This window comes from Henckelia pumila, chromosome 2 (assembly GCF_033568475.1).
Source record: "Henckelia pumila isolate YLH828 chromosome 2, ASM3356847v2, whole genome shotgun sequence".
NCBI classification, from domain to species: Eukaryota; Viridiplantae; Streptophyta; class Magnoliopsida; order Lamiales; family Gesneriaceae; genus Henckelia; species Henckelia pumila.
Window position 1 is genome coordinate 27,890,979 of NC_133121.1, and position 20,980 is coordinate 27,911,958.

General features: G+C 40.4%; 1 protein-coding gene across 1 annotated transcript; it reads left to right on the forward strand.

Annotated features, from left to right (window-relative positions):
- The first annotated feature begins 2,742 nt into the window (after positions 1–2,742).
- Positions 2,743–3,766, forward strand: LOC140877427 (uncharacterized). The gene is made up of 2 exons (XM_073280961.1): positions 2,743–3,070; positions 3,189–3,766. The coding sequence occupies exons 1-2, from the start codon at positions 2,743–2,745 to the stop codon at positions 3,764–3,766; spliced, it is 906 nt and encodes a 301-aa protein (XP_073137062.1).
- Positions 3,767–20,980: the final 17,214 nt, after the last annotated feature.

Sequence of the window (20,980 nt, forward strand, 5' to 3'; positions counted from 1 at the left end):
AAGTACAAGAAATTCTCGGATATAATAACTGTGATATTACAAGAAATTGATATCATCTCGATTCTTTACCATCTCCTGAAGATTTAATTATGATTTTCTTCGATCATACAAATATTTGATGTTAGGATCGTGGGCGTGTGTAGAGAAGAGAAGGGAAGAGGGGGGGGGGGGGGGGGGGGGTATACACACTTAGTATAATTTTATTTTTTTTGCAAACTTAAACTTATTTATCAGCTCGGACCCAAATTATTTTAGCTTAAATGTATTTTGCTCGAAAGAACTGATCTAATCAGGCGGAATATATATTCCTTGCAAAATTGAACTGGATTGCTAAGACATATCAAATAAGTAAATGCAATTTCTCCCCTTCTTCTGTTTTCAGAAAGATTTCACTAGAAGAGTTTGATTTACACAACAACTTGTACAAATCCAATCCAATCAACCCTTGAAAGGAACTCCTAGTATCAACTTCTCAAATCAGATCAAACTCTAATTGAGTTACAACTTAAATTCAGTAAGGAATATGTAGTAGCCCGTATCTGAATTAAGTTAATCAAGTGTCTAATTATGATTATTTGGCTAAAACATGATTAAAGGATTCTCAAATTAGTTTAAGGAGTTGAAAAATAAATTCAAAATACTCGAAAATGGCCCAAAGAGTTCCAAGATATCGGAAGGATTGGATGATCCGAACCCTAAGATCGGACCATCCGAAGTGCATGGAGTTCGGAAGCATAGTTTGAGATCGGACGATCCGATCGTGTCTGGATAAGTGAATATGGATTTGATTTGACAACTCATGGATATCGAACGATCCGAACGTATTACGTAAGCAATGACATCACAGCGAGGGGCACATGTTCGGAGGGGGTTGAAGGAGGAGATCGGACCATCCAATCTATGACTATAAATAGGGGTTGAGAGCCCCCATTTTCACTCGCACTAATTCCTCTCCTCTCCCTTTATAGCTAGGTTTTAAGGACTTTTAGGCATTTTATTGGAGGGCCGGGAGTAAAGGAGCGCTGCGGGGATAGTAGCAAAGCAATGCCTAAGTTTTGAGGCAGTCGCCATCAGCGGGCTGATGACGAACAAAAGTATAACATTGGATCCCTATAGAGATTAGGGAGTATGTAATAGCTTAGTTAAGGCTTTTAGAGTATTATAAGTGATACGGTTATTATTGCTTATAGGCTTGGGTTTCGTGTACCTAAACTGCTAGATTGCTAGGATGGTTGAGTTGTCTGGATAGAAGTACAAACGTATTATCCGAGATATCAGGTTGAATATACATGTATTATGTTTGCATGTTTTCTGTGGCATTTGTATATTCATTGATATTATGTTGCATGCATGAACATGTTGAGCTTTATGCCTTGATTGCATAGCCATAGTAAGGGTCGCTCAGCCCCGTATTTTTAGTGGATGGATTCCAAGGATTTGGGTCCGGATATATCCACAATTTTATGGTATGGGAGCCACCTCCTTATGCGACGGCCCAACGTGCTACATATCATGGTGCCTTGACTGATCAGTCTTCTGGATAGGTTTTTCAGTACCCGACATATTGCACGTGTATGCATGGTATATCTATATTCGTACTTATGTAATGAGAGTTTTATGCTCACGTCCGTAGTATTTTGTGTTGGACACCCTATTATATGGGACATGGCTTAGGTTGAACGGACCCGAAGGTAACACTCGTTGAGCTGCAGTGGTTCCATGGTTTTTGCCTGTTTCCGTATCAGTTTGTTAGTTTTGGATTTTAGTGATTTCCATTCGATGAGATTGCAAAATATTATTCGGTTTTAGCCCATTTGTTCTATCGGTGATTTTTTATCTATGGTTTAAGTTTCCTCTGAATTTAATTATTTGTGTTTTAAGATTTAATTGCTTTCTTAAGACTCTGTTAGTTGTTGATTCTGGTCTAGGTCACTAAATTTGTTGGTATCAGAGCATGCATTGAATTTGGGATCTAGAAATATAGTTTTGGGGAAAATCATTGTTGCCTTTTATCAGATGGCAGACTTTGATGAGAGTCATGGTAGCAGGGGTGGACGCTGGGGTGACGAGGACAATCGTGAGCATCGCCGAGGCCATCGTCATCATCGTGATGATCGTCGCCGTTTTAGTATGCATAGTTTCATACATATGGGTCCCAAGCCTTTGGTTGGAGGCTAATCTTTGGAGGATGCGGAGAATTGGTTAGAACGCATGGAGAACTGCTTCCAGGAGTTTCAGTGCACAGAGGAGCAAAATATGGAGACTGTTAACTTTCTAGTGGAGGGGCGTGCTTGAAAGTGGTGGAATTAGGGCACGATGTCTATCGATGAGTATCAGGAGAATTTATTTGAGATATTATCGTATTGTCCACATATTTTTGGCAGCTCCATGGCAAAGTATGATATTTTCCTTCAGGGTCTTAGTCCGGAGATCCATGACCATGTTGTTTTTGGTGACGACATGACTTACGAGGGTTTGGTTAGTCGATGTCATCATTCGGAGGATAGTCTTCGACGTAACAGGTCTTTTCTCTCATCTAGACCAGCTAGTTCTTTGGGTCCAAGGACTCAATCTTTCAAGAATCAGGGTGTGTCTTCTTCCTCCTCTGGTTCCGGTTCAGGGAGTTTTCACCAATTTGGGAAGAAGAAAAGTCAGGGTTAGTGTGCGACTTGTGGAGGCCGTCATCCGAATGAGAAGTGTCATAGGATAAGAGCTTGTTTTCGTTGTGGCGAGGTTGGCCACATGAAGAGAGATTGCCCGCAGGCTGCTGGAGGATCAGTTTCTGGTTCTGGTTCTCAGTCTTACGTTTCGCAAAAGTCTCAGGGACCGTCTATAGGGAGCTCCAATCAAAGGCCTCGTGTTTTTGGACAGGTGTTTGCGCTGAGTCAGGATCGGATTCAGCAGGAGAACGAGAATGTTATTGTAGGTACATTTATTCTATGCGGCATTCCTGCATTCGTTCTCATTGATACCGGTGCATCACATTCTTTCATTTTTGCACGGTTTGTTAAGTGTCATAGAATACCGTTTGTGTCTCTAGACGTAGTGGTTTCTGTTTCTACACTGACTGGTCATTCTGCTTAGCTAAGTGATTAGTCTTGGGTTGCTCTTTAGTATTAGAGTGTTCTGAGATAGCGGTGAATATTATGATTCTAGCAATGGAGGATTTTAATTGTATCTTGGTATAGATCTTTTGACTGCGTATAGAGCTACTATGGATTGCTATCAGAAGATATTGCAGTTTCTTCCGGTTGAGGGCGATAGCTGGTTTTTCTATGGGGAGGGAGTACAACCCCTTATGCCTTTGGTATCAAATTTGAAAGCTTTCCAGGCTTTGGAGGCTGGTGGGGAAGGCTACCTTATCTATGCTATTGATGCATCCATGGGGATTAGGGCCCTTGAGGATTTTCCAGTTGTCTGCGAGTACTCAGATGTTTTTCTCGATGAGATTCCAGGGTTTCCTACAGTCCGCGAGGTTGAGTTTGGAATTGAGCTCGTGCCAGGAACGATACCGATTTCTCACACACCTTGTCGTCTGGCTCAATCAGAGATGAGGGAGCTGCAGCAGCAGCTGCAAGATTTGTTGGACAAGGGATATATTCGTCCAAGGGTTTTGCCTTGGGGAGAGCCAGTGTTATTCGTCAAGAAGAAAGATGGTTCTATGCGCCTCTGTATCGATTATAGACAGTTTAACCGAGTGACGATCAAGAACAAGTATCATTTATCGCGCATTGATGATTTGTTCGATGAGCTTCAGGGTACTTAAGTGTATTCCAAAATTGACTTGAGATTAGGATATCATCAGTTGGGAGTTCGTGATGAGGAAGTTTCAAAGACTGCGTTTCGTACGAGGTATGGTCACTATGAGATTTTATTGATGCCTTTTGGTTTGACGTACGCACCAGTAGTGTTCATGGATTTAATGAACAGGGTTTTCCGAGAATACTTGGATAGGTTTGTCGTGGTGTTTATCGACGACATTCTGATTTATTCCCATAGAATCGAGGAGCATGCTCAGCACTTGAAATTTGTACTGTAGATTCTTCGAGAGAGGCAGTTGTATGCCAAGTTCAGCAAGTGCGAGTTCTGGATTGATCGAGTAGTGTTTCTCAGTCATGTCATTTCTCGGGATGATGTTTCAGTGGATCTGAGTAAGACAGAGGCTATTCTGAATTAGTCGCGTTTGACGACAGCTTCTGAGATTCGTAGTTTCTTGGGTTTGGCAGGATACTACCGACGATTCATGGATAATTTCTAACGGATTGGTAGGACACTGACGCAGTTGACGTGGAAGGATGTTCCTTTTGTCTGGTCTATGGAGTGTGAGAACATCTTTGATGAGTTGAGAGGACGTCTGACTAGCGCACGTGGTTATGTGGTTTATATAGACACATATCTCCAGGTTTTGGGTTGCATGTTGACACAGAATGGGCATGTTATTGCCTATGATTCCAGTCATTTGAAGGCTCACGAAAGAAATTATCCGGTTCATGACTTAGAGCTTGCTACGGTAGTGTTTGGACTCAAGATTTGGCGACATTACCTGTACGGTGAGCGTTTTGAGATTTATTCTGACCACAAGAGTTTGAAGTATTTGTTCACTCAGACTGAGTTGAACATGAGGCAGCGTCGTTGGATGGATCTTCTCAAGGATTATGATTGTGAGATCAAGTATCATCCGGGTTCTGCGAATCCAGCTGCAGATGCGCTCATCCGTAAGGTATATGTTAGTGCCCTTCATACTAGTGATGTGTCTAGTGCTGTACATGAGTGGTGTTCTTTGGGTTTCAATTTTTTCCACAAGAGAGATCAGCAAGGGATTTGAGTATTTTCAGTGTTAGCCGAGCCAGCGTTGTTTGCTCGTATCCGAGAAATTCAACTTTCTGACCCGAAGACGAAAAAGTTAGCCAGGCTTTCTCAGGGAGACAACACCTCTGGTTTCCATTTTTAGTCTGATGGTTTGTTGTGTTTGTCTGGTAGAGCGGTTGTGCCTGATGATTCATCTTTGCGTGAGGAAATTTTTTCCTAAGTTCATCGTAGTAGATTCACTATGCATCCAGGCAGTGCTAAGATGTATAAGGATCTATGTATGAGATTCTGGTGGAAAGGAATGAAGCGTAGTGTTTACCAGTATGTTTCCCGATGACTTGTTTGTCAGCAGGTTAAGGTGGAGCATCATCAACCGGGTGGTCTAATGCATAGTTTGAAAATTCCGGAATGGAAGTGGGAGCATGTGACGATGGATTTTTTTCACCAATTTGCCAATGTCTTCTAGACATCGTGATGCCATTTGGGTTGTGGTGGACAGATTGTCCAAGTTTGCTCATTTCTTCCCGTACAATAGCGAGTTCAGTTTTGATTGCATGATGAGATTATACATCCAAGAGATTGTGCGTTTGCATGGAGTGTCACTGAGTATTGTCAGTGATAGAGATCCGACGTTCAACTCACGATTTTGGGGAAGTTTTCAGCGAGCCTTGGGCACCACCTTGAGTCTCAGCACAACGTATCATCCAGAAACTGACGGTCAGTCCGAGAGGACTATTCGGACATTAGAGAATATGCTGAGGGCTTTAGTGATGGATTTTTGGTTATCTTGGCAAGATCATCTGCCAATGATATAGTTCGCTTATAACAATAGCTATCATCGCAGTATTGACATGACACCGTTTGAGGCTCTTTATGGTCGCCATTTTCGAACGCCCTTATTCTGGGATGAAGTAGGGGAAAGACATGTTGAGGGACCAGAGTTGATTCAGCAGATTGTGGATAAAGTTGAACTGGTCAAGAAAAGGATCAAGACTGCACAGGATAGACAGGCCAGCTATGCTAACACAAAGCGTAGACCTTTACACTTTGAGTCAGGGAAGCATGTTTTCTTGCGAGTTTAAACTTTTCGGAAGGTGATGAGATTTGATCTCAAGGAAACGTTAGCGCCTAGGTTCATTGGTACGTTTGAGATCTTGGAGAAAGTCATAGATGTGGCTTACCGTTTAGCATTACCGACATATCTTTCCAGCATTCACAACGTGTTCCATGTGTCATTACTTTGTCAGTACATTGCAGATGAGTCGCACATTCTGCATCCGATAGAAGTACATTTATAGCCGAATTTGTTGTATGTGGAGAGACCGTTGAGGATTCTCGACAGAAAGGAGAAAGTGATTCAGAATAAAAACATTCTTCTAGTCATGGTTCAATGGCAGCATCGAGGCACTGAGGAAGCGACTTGGGAACTAGAGAGTCGTATGTGTTCTGAACATCCGGAGTTGTTTTGATTGTATTGAATTTTTGCAGTTCAATTTTAAACTGTAGTATTGTAATCTGTTATCCTAGTCCTAATTTTGAGGGCAAAACCTCTTAAGTGGGGGAGAATGTAGTAGCCCATATCCAAATTAAGTTAATCAAGTGTATTATTTGGCTAAAACATGATTAAGAGATTCTCAAATGAGTTTAAGGAGTTGGAAAATGGATTCAGAACACTCGAAAATGGCCCAAAGGGTTCCAAGATATCAGAAGGATCGGACCATCTGAAGTGCATGGAGTTCGGAAGCATAGTTTGAGATCGGAGGCTTCGTGGAGATCGGACGATCAAAGAGGGATCAGACGATCCGATCATGTCTGGATAAGTGGATATAAATTTGATTTGACAACCCATGATGATCAGACGATCCGAACGTAATACGTAACAGTGACATCACAGCGAGGGACACGTGTTCGGAGGAGGTTGAAGGGGGAGATTGAACAATCCGATCGCAGGGATCGGAACATCCGATTTATGCCTATAAATAGGGGTCGAGAGCACCCATTTTCACTCGCACCAATTCCTCTCCTCTCCCTTTCTAGTTAGGTTTTAGGGACTTTTAGGCGTCCTATTGGAGATCCGAGAGTGGCGGAGCGCTGCAGAGATAGAGCGGAGCAATGACAAAGTTTTGAGGCTGTTGCCATCAGCGGGATGACGATGAACGCATGTATAACATTGGATCCCTATAGAGATAAGGAAGTATGTAATAGCCTAGTTAAGGCTTTTTGAGTATTATAAGTTATATGGTGATTATTACTTATAAGCTTGGGTTTCGAGTACCTGGAATGCTTGATTACTAGGGTGCTTGAGTTGTGATAACCGTGTTTTGTGTTCATTTTTTTGGTGTTGTTTTGTTAATTTTTTGCATGCATTTATGTTTCATTGTTTATGTTTTTAGTTAGTTATTATCATTTATCATGCATCAGTTCTACATAAAATTCTCCCGGGTTTTTTGTGTAGGAAATGACAAAAAAAGGAAAATTTCGGACCAGAACGAAGCTCGCTCGAGCTGCATATTTATATCGCTCGAGCGAGAGAGAAATCAAGTGTCGGGAAGAAAAATGCTCGCTCGAGCGGGGTTTTATTACCGCTCGAGTGGAGAAGAAATACGAAGATGGACAGAAATATTCTCGCTCAAGCAGTAATTTTCTACCGCTCGAGCGAGACGGGCATGCATACTCCATATTTTTGGAAACTCATGGTCGTGAAAGATACAATCTTTTGAAGATATTGAGCGTATAAATAAGTCTTATTTAATCAGAATAAGGGTTTCAGACACGTATTCTAGCATCAAAGAGGCGGCTACTCGTTCTACTCTTTTTCTTTTCTTTTTATTTTGTATTTTTGAGTTTTGATTCATGTTTTGGGTTGAAAAACTTGATTTAGCTAATATAATTTGTTCTTGGTTTTGATTTATATCATCCGATTGATGTGCTTATTATCACAAAAAAAATTTCATTTTTTGGTGATTTCAAAACCAAGTAACATATTCATTGAAATAGAACAGATTAAACATAAAAGATCAAATATCATCCACATGATCTTGTCAAGTTAATTAAAGTAATGAAATCTATCTTCTGTAAGCTTGGTGGTGAATTGATCTTCTATGACCTCTGCTACGATCTTTACTATGTGAAACTAGTTGGCAGAATTCTTGATTTTTTGTGGAGACTTCGTACAACGGCAGGGATCAAATGATATATGGAAAATACCTCTCTAGAAGTTGTACGAGGAGAGATGAAGATCTCTTTCATTTTCGAGATGAACTTTCTGTGTCTCATGAGTTAGAACGGTAGATGATTCGAAATGTGACTAAATTGTAAGGATGTTCTGACAAGGATGAGACGACTTTTGATAGACGGACGGAATGTTGATGAATTAATCGACTAGAGTATCTGACTTTCTCTTGTTGTTGAGATGTCGAACTGATTGAGACGAATGATTCAGAGTTAGATTGGAAGCAGATTTTGGACATTGTTCCGAGATGTAAATTCTTATTGCAGTCATGTGATTCTATCCTCGACCTTGTGATAGAACTGTAATTGATTTTGAGGACGAAATTTTTTCTTAGAGGGGGATAATTGTAACACCCCGTTCTTATCTTAATTGATGTTATTTGAGATAATCACAGATTTTAGAAGTCGAGGGCCGATTCGATTTGGATAAGGGACTAGAATGAAATTTTCAAAATTTTCAAAGACTAAAACGCAAATATGGAAATTGTTAGATATTTAAGAGGCTTTGAATCTTCCTTTTCACTCCATCTTCTCCCTTCACAACTCCTCCACCATTGTTGAATCGCCCCATTCATTCCAAGCTTCCAGATTTCCATTTTTGATCGATCCGTCCGATAGTTTTTCGAACTGAAGGCATAGCGACGATCACTGTCTCGAGTGCTCTGTTTAAAAGTAAGTTTCCTTCGATTATGCGAGGTTTGAATTTTTTTGATGTCTTTAGAATCGATTTATATTCGGAGATGATGATTATGAGATAGCTGTGATAGTATATCTAAGACGGTTCGAAGATCTAACGACGATCGAAATTGTTATGATTTTCTTAGTGATTTTTGAAATCTTTGAATTTGAGATGTGTTGGGATTGGATTGAAAATGATATGTATTGATTGAAATGAGTTTATTGGATTGTTGAATTGCTGTATGCGTTTCCGGTTTGATCAGTTTCTAGCCGTTATGCCGTCAGTTTGAGTTTTGGATATCGTTTCTATGTTTTGATCGTATCGAGTTTGAGTGAGATTTTGATGTCGATATTGATCCTTATGACTCCTTCTGATAGATTGAATTAAAGTCAGCAGAGTTGCGAGATAGCAGCTTTGGACAGTTTGGAAGATTGAAGTCGGTACAATATCGATTTTCTTATTTATCGATCAAAGAAGTTTGATTGAGTTTTGAATGAATTTGATTGGATATTGATTATTATCCTTATTGTTGATTTTGTAAGAGTGGGTGCCCAGTGAGCCAACTGTGTGGCTATGGGCTTTGATGACTCTTTGTATAAACAATCTTTTGTTTAATATTATTTACACTTTTATGGCAATGACTTTATATTACTTCATATTGTTATATTGTGATATACTATTGTTGTTTTGATAAAGACCTTGAATATACTATAGTGTATGTAAGATGTGGTAGAACATGGAGATGTCTATCATGAAATACATCTTATAGTCACTGTATATTCTAAAAACCGTTCCTAGTCGATTGAGCCGTCCGATAATAAGGATAAGGATCGCTCGAGTTTGAGACTAGCATTTGCGATGCGGAGTACCACGTTTCATTGGTAGGGAACATGGAGATGTTCGAAGCATGCAAATGGATATTCATAGGATGAATAATCGAACTACCCTATCCGGACTTTCCAAGTGGTTATCACTTATCGAGTGGATAAAGTCCGCGGTTTTGGTTGTACACCATTAGTCCTTACGACTTGAAACATCATGGAGACTCTATATGCTAGTGCTGTGCTTTGACTCGTTTACCGACTCTATGGGGGTCATCAGGTGTCGAGATTGGGTACAGTTACGACACATATAGGAGTCAATGCATTGTTGTCAAGGATTCACCACATACTTGCGAGTGTGGATATCCTATGCGATCTGAGGAGATATTAGTGTGACAAATCTCTGGCCAGAGTACTTGATGTGATTTAAGAAATGGTTTCTTAGTATCACATGCGATGTCACTAATTTGATCTTCAAGATGCATTGCATAGTTATCGAATCTTGAGCGACTCTCGATATACCAATGGTTGTTGATTCGATCGGGATATATGGATGAAGGGACCGTACTGTACGCTAACCAAAATCTACTGGTTCTTGTAGGCACTATCAGTGATACCTAGGGAATCATGGGGCGATGTTGCTAGGCGCTTTACCATGATTCGTTGGGCAAGTCGGAAATTGTTGTTCCGAGTCACAAGGAGTTGTGAGCCCACGGCTAGCTGTATCCCTGAACCATTGAGGGTCACACAGTGTAATGGAGTTTTAATCCCCGTTGAGATAGTTAAATTTAAAGAGTTAAATTTAATGAACTAAGGAGTTGGACTTCTTAAATAAGAGTAAGGAGTAGGATTTCCTAAAATGACATAGGGATGGACATTTTAGGAAACCACTGAATTCGGATTCAGGAAAATTTATTTTGACTTTAAAATGTGCAGAAATGGTTTCTGTGCACATTGGTAAAATCGGTTTATCAATAGGAGTCACGATGAATTTTATATTAATTTCTGAACGAGCGGGCTTTGCTTGTCGGGCCCTAGCTTATGACTAATGGGCCCTAAGGTGTTAGTGGCCTGCATTATAAATAAGTTATTGCAGTACAGAAATTAGACATAACAGGTCATAATTTTTGAGACAGGATTTTCGAAACCCTAGCCTCCTCTCAAAAGAAATCGGCCGAACCCTCCCCCTCTGCCCGAGAAATTCCAGTCTGTGATTTTTAATTGCAGTCAGGAATAACGAATCAGATTCGTTTAATCTCTTCGCAGAAAAACTTCTGATAGATTTTCTAGTGCAATCTATCAGAGGGATTTAAACCCCATTCGTGGACCTGATTGAAGGAGTTCATCAGTTCCTGGGAGATACAAGAAGCGCAGAGAAATCTGTGTGGTGTCCATTAATCTCGCTTCGAGATTGAAGGTAAAATTTAATTAATTGTTATTTGAATTTTACACACACAATAATTTAATCGTTGAATGGTTGATACCCACACCATGGAATTGTTCCATGATAAAATTTTAAACTTCCGCTGCACCAGGTATCAATCGTGATTGATCTGACCGCCAGTTTTTTCCAACAGTGGTATCAGAGCCAGGTTGCTCAGATCAAACGATTGAATTAATCAATTGTACAAAATTTTTGAGTCTCGGTTTTTTGAAACAAAATAAATATTTTTAAATAAAATTTTTTTTTTTTTTCGGGGCAAAACCCTGGCAGCGATTGGATCGCTGCCCGGAGGGGGCGGCGATGGTCGCTGCCCCCGGGGGAGGCGCACGGCGCCGCCCAAAGGGGGCGCACAGCGCCGCCCAGGGCGGCGACCGTCGCCGCCCAAAGGGGGCGCACGGCGCCGCCCAGGGCAGCGCTGTGCGCTGCCCAGCGCAGCGCTGGGCGCTGCGCAGGGCGACGCACGGCGCCGCCCAGCGGCGGCGCCAGGCGCCGCCAGGGCAGCAATTGTTGCTGCCCTAAGGGGGCAGCCGGGCTGCCCCCGGCCCGCGCCCGGGTGCGGGCCGGCCCGGGAGTGTCCCGGGCGGCCCGCGGGAAAAATTATTATTTTTATTAAAAATTAATTTTAATATGTTAAAATTTTATTTTTGGTCCGATCAAAAATTGTTTTTGATTGGTTCACGAGATTTCGGATCGAATTGTTCGAGTCCGTAAATTTTAAAATTGATTTTGGATAAATTTGAATTTTTGGAAAATTTTAATATTTTATCCGTAAATTGAATTTTGAAATCAATTATTTTGGTACAATTGATGATAAGATATGATCTTATGATATATTGAGTAAAATATGATTTTATTTGTAAAATTGGATTTTATAGATAAAATATGATTTTATTTGATATAGAGATAAAATATGATTTTATATGTGAAATGAGATTTTATATATAAAATATGATTTTATCTTGTTTAAATTTGAATTGCCACTGCATGTTATCCAATAAATTAATTTTGAATTAAATGTTATTGGATAAGGATGATCGATTGCCATGACCAATTTTGTAGGTGTATGTTAGGAATTTACATTTTGTTTTTATTGTTGTTGGTTTTATTAATGGGCCTGGTTTATGGCCCGATATGAATGTCATATGTAATAAAAGTGGGCTTGGTTTATAGCCCGTTCCCACCCCTAAAAATGTATCCCCTACTTGTCATTGTTATTTATTGTAAATACATTAGATTTAGTGGGAGATCAAGATTTGAAGACGGTGGGCCCAGCAGACAATAAAGACTGAAAAAATGTAAATTGGAAGCACATGTAATAGGATTGCATTGCATACTGCATATCACCTAGGATTGGACTAAGACCCGTGATTGGCAACCACGGGTCAATTAGAAATGGAATCGATCATTCTATATAATATTTGATATTATGATTGTATGCATGTTTAGACATAATTGCGTGAATCCGGCAAGCATGCAATAAATTAAATATGATGAGACAAATATTTTTATAATTAAAAATCCCTCATTTTAAATATGATTTAAAATTTATATCAAGATAAATAAAGGAAATTTAAATTTGTTTAAATGTTCCCACCTTCCATCAACGGTCAATGTATATGATGCTACCCGCGGATACGGTCCGGCTCATATTATTGGGGGGGCCCGTCCGTCGGAAAGCTGTACATTGGATCGAAAAATGTTGTAAGTTGGGTGGAACTCCCATGGGATCGGCTCATATTATTGGGGGATCCACATGGCGACCGTCCATCACAACTTAATATTGATGGGTCATCTTGACATGTCACTTTAAACGGCGTCATATTATTGGGCCCTTATTGGACATGAGGTAAACACATGGGGGTTGCTTTGGAAGCAATTGGGCTCTACCTTTTGAGAATTATGGTTGGCTGATATTATTCGGGACCATAAGTTTGTCAATTGGACTCCATGTTCTCACTAAGGAAAAAGTTTCCCGTTTTCACTAGAGGGTGGTGAAATCGTTAAAATAGTGGGAGTGAGATTCATAAAATTAAATTCGCCTATTTTATGTCTTAGTAAATTGTTAAACAATCATTGATATATGTCTGTTTTTCTTTTCAGTATTTCATACAATGAATTCGCGAAATCCATTATTCTCGATCCTCGAACAAAACAAGTTGACTGGCGCCAACTATACGGAATGGTTCCGGAAGTTGAAGATTGTCTTAACTTCGGAGAAAATGCTCTACGTGTTAGAGAAAGCACCTCCGAAGGAAGCACCAGCTGACATAAGTCCGGAGGAATTGGCCAAACTTGATGCATGGTGTGACCATGACATCAAGACCAAATGCTATATGCAAGCCTCGATGTCTGATGAACTCCAGAGGCGATTTGAGGACACGGTGAATGCTGCTGACATTCATGCGCAACTCAAGGAACTTTTTGGGGCTCAGTCGAGGGCTGAAAGGTTCGCTACTGTTAAGGAGTTGATGACGTGCCGCATGCGTGAAGGGACTTCGGTCCGTGATCATGGGGTACGAGTAATTTGGCTCATACAGAAGTTGGCGACCCTAGATTTGGTGTTGGAGCATGAACTCAATGTGGATTTATTGCTTCTGTCTCTTCCTTCTTCATTTGATGGATTTGTGATAAATTTTAATATGAACAAGATAGAGGCCACCCTAGAAGAGATGGTCAATATGCTCGTTACATATGAATCCACACTTAAGAAGGATAAGCCAGCTTTCTTGGTGGGCTCCTCATCTTCTGCTAAGAAGGGGCCAAGTATGAAGGGCAAGAAACGTTCTACCCCACCCAAGAAAGTCGAGCCCGAGAAGAAGCAAAAGACAAAGGCTTCAAACAATGGAAAATCCAAGGATGTTTGCCATTACTGCAAGAAGCCGGGTCATTGGAAGCGCAACTGCAAGGAATATCTTGAGCAGTTGGGAACTGCAAAGGGTATGTTCTATATTGAAATAAACATGTCACTTAATACAACTTCTTGGGTATTGGATACCGGATGTGGATCTCACATTTGCAATGATTTGCAGGTGATGACAAGAAGTCGCAGGCTTAGAATGGGTGAGACCCAGCTGAGGCTCGGGAATGGTTCCAGAGTTGAAGCTACGGCCATTGGAGATGTTTGTTTGACTTTGCAGAACGGTTTTAAATTATTGTTAAGAGATGTTTTATTTGTGCCAGATTTAATTAAAAACATTATTTCTATTTCTATGCTTGATAGAGATGGTTATTCTTGCAATTTTGTGAATGGGATTTGCAATATTTACAAGAATGAATGTTTAATTGGAAATGGACAACTTGAAAACGATCTATACAACTTAAAACTAAAAGACGTTCCAGTGAATTATGTTGATAAACCGGCGACAACAAACAAAAGGAAAATCGATAGTCAAAACCCGGCAAACCTTTGGCATGCTAGGCTAGGTCATATTTCCTCAAGGAGGATGAACAAGCTAGTGGGAGAGGGAATGTTTGATATGTCTGATATCAACTCTCTACCTACTTGTGAATCCTGCCTAAAAGGAAAAATGACTAAATCTCCTTTTAAGGGGAAACCTGAGCGTAGTCAGAATCTGTTGGATTTGATCCATACAGATGTTTGTGGTCCATTTAGAGTAGGGACTCAACATGGCCACACCTACTTCATTACCTTTACTGATGATTATTCAAGGTATGGGTATTTATATTTAATGAAATATAAGTCTGAAGCATTTGAAAAGTTCAAAGAATTCAAGGCTGAAGTAGAAAACAAGCTAGGTAAAAGTATTAAAGCACTTCGATCGGATCGAGGTGGAGAATACTTGAGTACCGAGTTTTTGGACTATCTGAAAGAGAATGGGATTCTCTCTCAGTGGACTCCTCCTATGACACCACAGCTTAATGGTGTATCGGAGCGTCGTAATCGAACTTTGTTGGACATGGTTCGATCTATGATGAGCTTCACTGAGCTTCCACCTTCGTTTTGGGGCTATGCGCTTGAAACGGCGGTATTGTTGTTGAACAACGTCCACATTAAAGCAGTGGACAAAACACCATACGAGTTATGGAATGGCAAAGCTCCTAAGTATTCGTACTTGAGAATTTGGGGATGTCCTGCTTACGTGAAGCGGACAGTGGGAGATAAGTTGGATAGTCGATCCAGCTTATGTTATTTTGTAGGGTATCCGAAGAATTCAATCGGATATTATTTCTATTATCCTGCTGAAACAAAGGTGTTTGTTTCTAGGAATGCCACCTTCTTGGAGAAGGAGTTCTTATTGGATAAGAAAGGCGAGATGATGGAACTCGAAGAAGTTCGAGAAGAACCCGAAATACAAAATAACGATCCTACACCTCAGGAACCATTGCTGGACACGCCTGCACCTAGAAGATCCGAAAGGACTTCTAGACCTCCAGTTCGATATGGTCTTCTTCTTGAAGGGGATCAAGATGAACCCGACATTGGATGTGATCCAAGAAACTTCAAGGAAGCAATTTCTGATGCGGATTCGAATTTATGGCTTGAAGCTATGCAGTCAGAATTGGATTCGATGCATACAAACCAAGTTTGGTCTTTAGTAGATCCTCCCGATGGAATTGTTCCAATAGGGTGTAAATGGATCTACAAGAGAAAGCTTGGGCCTGATGGTAAGGTATTGACCTACAAGGCGCGATTGGTGGCGAAAGGTTATACTCAAAGGCAAGGAGTTGACTATGATGAAACCTTTTCACCAGTTGCAATGTTCAAGTCCATAAGAATCCTGATTGCCATAGCTGCATGGTATGACTATGAGATATGGCAAATGGATGTGAAGACTGCTTTTCTTAATGGAGACATTAAGGAAGAAATCTATATGAAGCAGCCTGAGGGGTACACATCCATGGGAAGCGAGCATAAGGTATGCAAGCTTCAGAGATCAATTTATGGTCTAAAACAAGCATCAAGAAGTTGGAACCAGAAATTTGATGAAACAATAAAATATTTTGGTTTCATCAAGAACCCGGAGGAACCTTGCGTGTACAAGAAAGTAGTTAAGGATGCGGTGACATTCTTAGTACTTTATGTTGATGACATCCTACTCATTGGGAATGATGTAGGGATGTTGCAGTCAACAAAGATATGGTTATCAGGTAGATTTTCGATGAAGGATTTGGGAGAGGCATCCTACATTCTTGGGATACAGATCTATAGAGATAGGTCTAAGAGAATGATAGGACTCACTCAATCAACCTACATCGATACCATATTGAAACGGTTTTCAATGGATGGGTCCAAAAGAGGACATCTACCCATATGTCATGGAGTTTCTCTATCCAAGTCTATGTGTCCCAAGACTGATGCAGAGATAGAGAATATGACACATGTACCATATGCGTCAGCTATAGGTAGTATCATGTATGGGATGATATCTACCAGACCGGATGTAGCATTTGCTCTGAGTGTCACGAGCAGATATCAGTCTAATCCTGGTCAAATGCATTGGAAAGCCGTGAAGGACATTCTTAAGTACTTGCGAAGGACTAAGAATATGTTCATGGTGTATGGAGGACGAGATCTCAAATTGGAAGGCTATACCGACTCTAGCTTCCAAAGTGATGTGGATGACTCGAAGTCAACCTCTGGATTTGTGTTCATGCTCAATGGCGGTGCTGTCTCTTGGAAGAGTTCCAAGCAGGACACCACAGCGGATTCCACCACTGAGGCTGAATACATTGCAGCATCAGCTGCTGCTAAAGAGGCCGTTTGGATGAGGAAGTTCGTCCAAGAGTTGGGCGTTATTCCTGAATTTGTTGGTCCAGTCCCGGTGTACTGTGACAACACGGGTGCCGTTGCTCAAGCAAAGGAACCAAGGTCTCATCAAAGATCCAAACACGTACTGAGGAAATACCACATAATCCGGGAGATTGTGGAAAGAGGAGACATCATTGTCGAACGAGTGGCCTCTGCAGACAATATCGCTGATCCGCTTACTAAGCCCTTGCCAGGACCATTGTTTGACAAACATCGCAAAGCAATGGGTCTACGTAGTATGACTAGTTGGCTATAGGGCAAGTGGGATATTGTAAGAGTGGGTGCCCAGTGAGCCAACTGTGTGGCTATGGGCTTTGATGACTCTTTGTATAAACAATCTTTTGTTTAATATTATTTACACTTTTATGGCAATGACTTTATATTACTTCATATTGTTATATTGTGATATACTATTGTTGTTTTGATAAAGACCTTGAATATACTATAGTGTATGTAAGATGTGGTAGAACATGGAGATGTCTATCATGAAATACATCTTATAGTCACTGTATATTCTAAAAACCGTTCCTAGTCGATTGAGCCGTCCGATAATAAGGATAAGGATCGCTCGAGTTTGAGACTAGCATTTGCGATGCGGAGTACCACGTTTCATTGGTAGGGAACATGGAGATGTTCGAAGCATGCAAATGGATATTCATAGGATGAATAATCGAACTACCCTATCCGGACTTTCCAAGTGGTTATCACTTATCGAGTGGATAAAGTCCGCGGTTTTGGTTGTACACCATTAGTCCTTACGACTTGAAACATCATGGAGACTCTATATGCTAGTGCTGTGCTTTGACTCGTTTACCGACTCTATGGGGGTCATCAGGTGTCGAGATTGGGTACAGTTACGACACATATAGGAGTCAATGCATTGTTGTTAAGGATTCACCACATACTTGCGAGTGTGGATATCCTATGCGATCTGAGGAGATATTAGTGTGACAAATCTCTGGCCAGAGTACTTGATGTGATTTAAGAAATGGTTTCTTAGTAGCACATGCGATGTCACTAATTTGATCTTCAAGATGCATTGCATAGTTATCGAATCTTGAGCGACTCTCGATATACCAATGGTTGTTGATTCGATCGGGATATATGGATGAATGGACCGTACTGTACGCTAACCAAAATCTACTGGTTCTTGTAGGCACTATCAGTGATACCTAGGGAATCATGGGGCGATGTTGCTAGGCGCTTTACCATGATTCGTTGGGCAAGTCGGAAATTGTTGTTCCGAGTCACAAGGAGTTGTGAGCCCACGGCTAGCTGTATCCCTGAACCATTGAGGGTCACACAGTGTAATGGAGTTTTAATCCCCGTTGAGATAGTTAAATTTAAAGAGTTAAATTTAATGAACTAAGGAGTTGGACTTCTTAAATAAGAGTAAGGGAGTAGGATTTCTTAAAATGACATAGGGATGGACATTTTAGGAAACCACTGAATTCGGATTCAGGAAAATTTATTTTGACTTTAAAATGTGCAGAAATGGTTTCTGTGCACATTGGTAAAATCGGTTTATCAATAGGAGTCACGATGAATTTTATATTAATTTCTGAACGAGCGGGCTTTGCTTGTCGGGCCCTAGCTTATGACTAATGGGCCCTAAGGTGTTAGTGGCCTGCATTATAAATAAGTTATTGCAGTACAGAAATTAGACATAACAGGTCATAATTTTTGAGACAGGATTTTCGAAACCCTAGCCTCCTCTCAAAAGAAATCGGCCGAACCCTCCCCCTCTGCCCGAGAAATTCCAGTCTGTGATTTTTAATTGCAGTCAGGAATAACGAATCAGATTCGTTTAATCTCTTCGCAGAAAAACTTCTGATAGATTTTCTAGTGCAATCTATCAGAGGGATTTAAACCCCATTCGTGGACCTGATTGAAGGAGTTCATCAGTTCCTGGGAGATACAAGAAGCGCAGAGAAATCTGTGTGGTGTCCATTAATCTCGCTTCGAGATTGAAGGTAAAATTTAATTAATTGTTATTTGAATTTTACACACACAATAATTTAATCGTTGAATGGTTGATACCCACACCATGGAATTGTTCCATGATAAAATTTTAAACTTCCGCTGCACCAGGTATCAATCGTGATTGATCTGACCGCCAGTTTTTTCCAACAGATTTTTCAGATTGAAGTACCTTCGAAGCGAATAAGGTAAAAGATGACTTAGACTTGAATGGAACGATTAACTCGAATCCGAATTTATTCGAGTGTTTCGAAGAAATTCACATACTTGCATGATTGAATGCTTATTTGACATCATGATTAAATTCTTATTTGAAATCATGATTGAATGTTTATTTGAATTGATGATTGAAAATATGATTGAATGTATGAGATGACATATACATTCATATTGAGACGAATGATTATTCGTTTTGAATTAGACGATCTGGAGATTATAGTTGAGTGGCCTTGGTAGGCGAATTACTACAAGTGTCGATTAACTCTCTATAATGCTCTGGAGTCTAGAGGATTAAAATATACCTCGTCCACCTCGAAAGGGGAGTTCGGTGTGATTGTTGGATATTTTAACCTCGGGATCCCAAACTGAAGAAATAAAGAAAGAAAGAAGAATTCCATTTGATTATCTGAGTCTGATAATCCAGAAGTTTTAAAGACATGCATATCATTTTAATTCAGTACTTGAATGGATTAATTGATTATATGAGGAATGAATTCATATCATGACTTGATATGTTTATTTGATTGCATGACAGTCTCTTTTACTGGGAATATTATTCTCATCGGATTATCCGGCTGTTGTCTTTGTTTGTATGTGTACTTGGCAACAGGTGGGGCAGGATCGAGTCAGAGACGACAGGGATAGAACGAGAATGGAGAATAGAAGTGGGACTTCAAGTTAGAATTGGAAATGCATGTCAATCTAGTTTATGTTTTGAAAGCATGTTTAGAACTCGAGCGCATCACTGTTCACTAGAAATAATTTTTTTTTTGTTGGTTTCTTATCTCTTGGCCTTTGAATGATTATTGATAGGATTAACTCTTGATTAGATGATTAGAATCGGGGTCTCACACTATTAAATACTCCCTAATAATTTTAGGGAACTCGGACTATACCTTCATCCATTGTCAGCCCACTGATGGCGATAGCCCCAAAACTTGGGCAAAACTCCGCTACAACCCTAGTAGCGCTTTGTCGCCTCCTATCCTTTATATAGAATGCCCAAAAGGCCCTAAACTAGCTAGAAAAGAGAGAGGAAGAGGTAAATTGGTGCACTTGAATGAGAGCCTTGGCACCCCTATATATAGAGTGAGTTCGGACGGTCCGATCCCCACCTTCATATCGTCCGACCTCTGCATGCGATCCACGTGTCCTACCAGCACTTTGGATGGTCCGAACTGGACTTAGGATCGTTCGATCTCAATTAATATGTCATCCGTGACGTCAACAACTTGGACACCTAGCTTGGCTCAGTTCAGATAGTTCGAACTTCCATAGCTGGTCAATCAAATCTCATCCCTTATATTATCTTATCCAATGGATTTCGGATCGTCCGATCCTCACTTCGGATCGTCCGATCCTCACTTCGGATCGTCCGATCTCCTTGGATCCTCCGATCATTAAACCATGCTTCCAAACTCCCTAGACTTTGGATCATCCGATCTAGAGTTTGGATCTTCCGATCCACCTGAGAGTTTGGACTCCTCCAGACCATTTTCGAGTGTTTTGAATCCTATTTTCAACTCCTTAAGTTCATTTGAGAATTTTTTTAATGATGTTTAATTTATTATAACCATGATTACCAACTAAATCACTTTATTTTGGATACAGGTTACTACAAAGACACTGTTTACTTTGTCAAAAATCAGCACACACTTCTCGTACAAATATATGTTGATGATATTATCTTTTGGTCAACTAACCCTAAGCTTTGTGAGAAGTTTGCAAAACTTATGCAGGATCAATTTGAGATGAGCATGATGGTAGAACTAACATTCTTCTTAGGACTACAGGTCAAGAAAATTGATGCAGGAATATTCATAAATCAAATGAAGTATACTAAGGATCTACTGAAAAATTTTGGAATGGAATCATGCACTGCTACTGCCACTCCAATGACTTCCTCAACCAAACCTGACAAAGATAAAGAAGAATCTCAGTAGATGTCACCATGTATTGAGGGTTAATCGGTTCTTTACTTTATCTTACAGCCAGTAGAGCTGATATAATGTTTGATGTTTGCATTT